Source organism: Saccostrea cucullata, unplaced genomic scaffold, assembly GCF_032062105.1.
Source record: "Saccostrea cucullata isolate Sc308-1 unplaced genomic scaffold, CSIRO_AGI_Scuc_v1 ctg20305, whole genome shotgun sequence".
Lineage (NCBI taxonomy): Eukaryota > Metazoa > Mollusca > Bivalvia > Ostreida > Ostreidae > Saccostrea > Saccostrea cuccullata.
In genome coordinates this window covers 732-4,872 of record NW_026937861.1, presented here as the reverse complement: position 1 = coordinate 4,872, position 4,141 = coordinate 732, and the positions used below count along the sequence as shown (strand labels likewise).

Below are 4,141 nucleotides of genomic sequence, written 5' to 3'. Positions count from 1 at the left end.
TTTAAACGCGTAAAATTCATTTCATGTGTTTCTTCTTTTGACATAACACACATGCTGTATCATGCTTGTTTTAGATACAATTAACAGAAAGAAGCCCTGAATGCCCTCAGAAACACCAATAACAATGCTGACTTGTTTAGCAATAATATTTTAAAACTCTTATAAATCTTCAATAACAGGTCTGGAACATTTGCAAAAAAAAATGAAATATTATTATAAGTTAACGTTTTTTAATGTTGTTTTGGGAGGGTTGATTGTTGAATTTTCATTGCAAAATAAAGCTGCATTAGAGGCTAAAGATAATCGACTTGAGAGACGAAAGGTATAGGCAATATCACTGCTTTTCAAAAATGATAAAACACTAGTACACTATAAAAAAGTTTTACTTGGTGTTTATAAAATAACATATTAGATTAAGAAAAACCAGTAATTATTAGTATTCCATTTAGTAGGATAGGAAGTAAATGACTATCATGGTTCGTAATTGTAAACATAATTAGTAATAAGGATGAATTCATTTAATCATAAAATAATTTACTAAGTATCAATAGAATTACTTAAACAATAGGAATTATATTACGTAGTAAATTAACTAATCATTTTTGGTAAATAATTATTACTTAATTTTAGAGATAATATGCTTTCTATTCACTTAATTTTATGAATTATTACAAAGTAAATGAATCACTGAAATTGGTTCGACCTTCAGTACCAAAATTTGTTTTCACCAAAGACCAACACTTTCCCCATTATTAAGCTATACTGCGACGTACCTGTGGAAAGTGCGGGGAGATAAACCTACGAAGCAATATTCAATATCTATACTAAGTATTTTCTGGAAAAAAAGTGGGGGGGGGGGGGGGTTAGCGGTTCCGACGCCTATGAATGTGTTTCAAATTCAATTTCAAAGTTATTCCTTCCAAATATATATTCCCATTATTTTTTTCTGCAGAAATGCGAAAATCAGATCTAGAAATGATAGGAAAAAATATTTAAACTTCTTGGAAATACTAAGTTACTCTTTGCTTTCGGCATGTTCGGTGAAACGAGATTTCCACACCTCCACCGTGTCAAATGATTTTGATGATTGACAGGATAAACACGTGGATTCCTGTCAACCGGTTGAAGTTGAAGATGGAAAATAGAAGCCCATGAATACTGTGTTAATCTTTTTAAAAAAATGTTTACTGTTACTGCTTGGAAAATTTAGAAAAAAATAAAAAAAAAATTATTTGATACAACAGATATCTTATAATGAAGGGGGTATCTCTCTCTCTCTCTCTCTCTCTCTCTCTCTCTCTCTCTCTCTCTCTCTCTCTCTCTCTCTCTCTCCCCTTCCTCTCTCTCTCGTACATTTCTCTATTCAATAAAATCTATGACAATACATTACTTATTGAGTTTTGAAAATTTAATCTATAACAAATAATTTGATTGCCCTTTCCATCATCTTGTCAGAGTATAATCACGGCCCGGCCGGGAAATATCTATAGGTACATGTAGAAAATAAGCTAAAATAATCTTCATAAAATAATAAAAATGACACATAATGTTTTAATATTTTGCATTAGAATTTTAAAATACGAGTGTATTTATGCAGTACGTCAACAGACATTTGTAAATTAAAAAAAAAATCCGTTATTTTACTCGCCTTGGCACGGAAATACATGTATGGTTGTTTCAACCGGGTACAATGTTAATAATTCATTCTAGTAGGATTTTTATCTTCTACAGTCCACATTATTTTATTAGTTAAAAGAATAAGCATATATATTTACTTTATAAGTAGATTGATTTTATATTTATACTACACGCGTTCGGTAACAAATACACATGTTTTGAAATCGTGTTATCAAAATATCATTTTAAAACATATTATACAAAAAATTATATTATTTATTTATCTATTGTTTATTTATATTTTAGCACCTGAAATTCACTCACCGTTCGCTCTGTGTTTGTTCACCATTCGTTCAGCGTTCGTTCACCGTTCAGGTGGGAAAATGAACGTTTCAGGGACTGTAGTCCCCCAAACAATTTAAATATGTTTGTCATTGTCATTTTAGTTCGCTTTTAATTGGTGGTGAATTAACACCCTCGGCACGGGTTGATGTTGCACCTTTGTTTTGGGCAATTGTCTTGAATAAACATAAAGACCTGTACTCGATAATCGGGGCCATTGAGCCAAGGGTATCTTTATCGTGCCAGCAACAACTGCAACACGGAGCTTCGACTTAAACAGTCGCTTCAGAAGGACCGGTCTTCACATCCTACAGTGGGATTCGAAACCACGAACTTAGAATCAACTCCTTACTCCGTTGCTATATATCAAAGGTTATTTAAATACTGTGCAACATATATGGTATGTATGTTTGTTTATTGTTCAACGTCCTCGGTTTATGCCGGTCTCACATCCCACAGAAAAATTATTTTATGTATTTTTTCTTTTGACATAACACAGGTGTGGTATCATGCTTGTGTTAGATACCATTAACAGTAAGAAAATAGGGAAGTTATTAGGTTTTACCATTTTAATTTAAACTTGTCATGTCGATCATCAGCATACCCTGAATGGTGTCAGAAATACAAATAACACAAAATAATTTTTCACCATTTTGCATAATAGTAATTTACAAACAAACCTTCACAATTTATTTTCCGAAAAAAGTACCATCCAGGTTACACATATCGTTATAAAATAATATAACTCAATCCTAATTTCCTTGAAAAGAAACTGTAATCATTGTTATAATTTAGATAAAGGCTAAACAATTTAATGTAACTTATTAAAAGTAAACTCTTTAAATGAATCATATTAGGAATCCAGAGAACGTGGTGATAGGGGCAATGCCATTGGTAGAATTCCCAGTCCCATCATTCCCAAATCTTTGACCCAAACTCGATCTCCTTTTTGAAGCTTTAATACCATCAAGTTCGGCCCTGCATTGTAATAATCACTACCTCAACCATAGGCAAGCGTTGTGACTTTAGTCGAGCCATTTAGCACTAAATTTGTATATATATTTTGTGCGTTATAAGCTTGAACGTTGACAAAGAAAACAGTATCCGTCTACAGGAGATGTGAAGACACCAGTACTGGGTCGTACCCTCCTCCTATGTTGTAGACGATCTTATCAAACACCAAGGTACCGCTTCTCCAGGAGCCGTTGTATGACGTCACACCGGCCGTAAAGGCTACTTTTTTGTGATTTTGGTGATCATGGTTATATCTGAATAAATCGTTTAATAAAATCATTATTGTTTTTGTAATGTTTATTTTTATAAAACAAAAATGGGATTGATTTTTTAAGTTATTCGATCATATACATCCCTTATTTGATCATCAACATTTCTAGTTAATGTTGTATTGAGTTTGTCCGCCTTGGAATGCAAGTCCAGTAGTGACAAGCTTGTGTATCGCATCTGAATCTTCATATTGTGTAAGTTGTTCACTGAATTAGTGAGCTGTTGAGTCAATTCTTTGTTATTCTCTTTGTTTTCCGACGAAACATTGTAAACTTCACTGAGTCTTTGAGTTAAGTTTTCATTCTTCTTGTCACAAATAGCAATATTATTTTCCGCTTCACTGAGCCGCAGAGTTAGGTTTTTGTTTCGCTCCTCATTTGCCTTTTTTTCTTCACCAACAACAGTAAGATTCTGCTTTAGTACCGGTATAATGTCTATTTGTCTCTCGAGATACTCCACCTCAGTAGTCAAATTCAAAACCATTTGCTTGATTTCCATCACATCTGCATTTTGCCCACCTGACCCATGGATTGGATGATTAGAACTTCCATGCATTAAGAATGCAGAACTTTCTCCAATGTTAAATAAAAATAGTAAATTAATAATGTAAAACGTATTTTGATTTTTCATTTTAAAATATGTACGTGTCTGGTATTTCTTGAAAATCTTCCCTGTTTCCCTTGTATTTTTGTATATCATCTACAAAACTGTAAATTTGATGGCTTTGTATAAATATATAAATTCGTTACGAAATACACGTTAAATATGTGCATAAGATTAAAATCCTCATTCAATAAAGAAACTTGAAAGAATTAGTTTGCTTACTATGAAGTAATACTTGTGGAAAAGCACAATTTGAGTGATTTATTGCTGTAGTTTGCGGTTACAAAGAACATTT

The 4,141-nt window shown here is 32.5% G+C and overlaps 1 protein-coding gene across 1 annotated transcript; it reads right to left on the bottom strand.

Annotated features, from left to right (window-relative positions):
* Nucleotides 1–3,303: 3,303 nt before the first annotated feature.
* LOC134248989 (uncharacterized) lies at nt 3,304–3,798 on the bottom strand. Its single transcript, XM_062731368.1, has one exon. It carries the CDS (start codon nt 3,796–3,798, stop codon nt 3,304–3,306), a length of 495 nt encoding a protein of 164 aa, XP_062587352.1.
* Nucleotides 3,799–4,141: the final 343 nt, after the last annotated feature.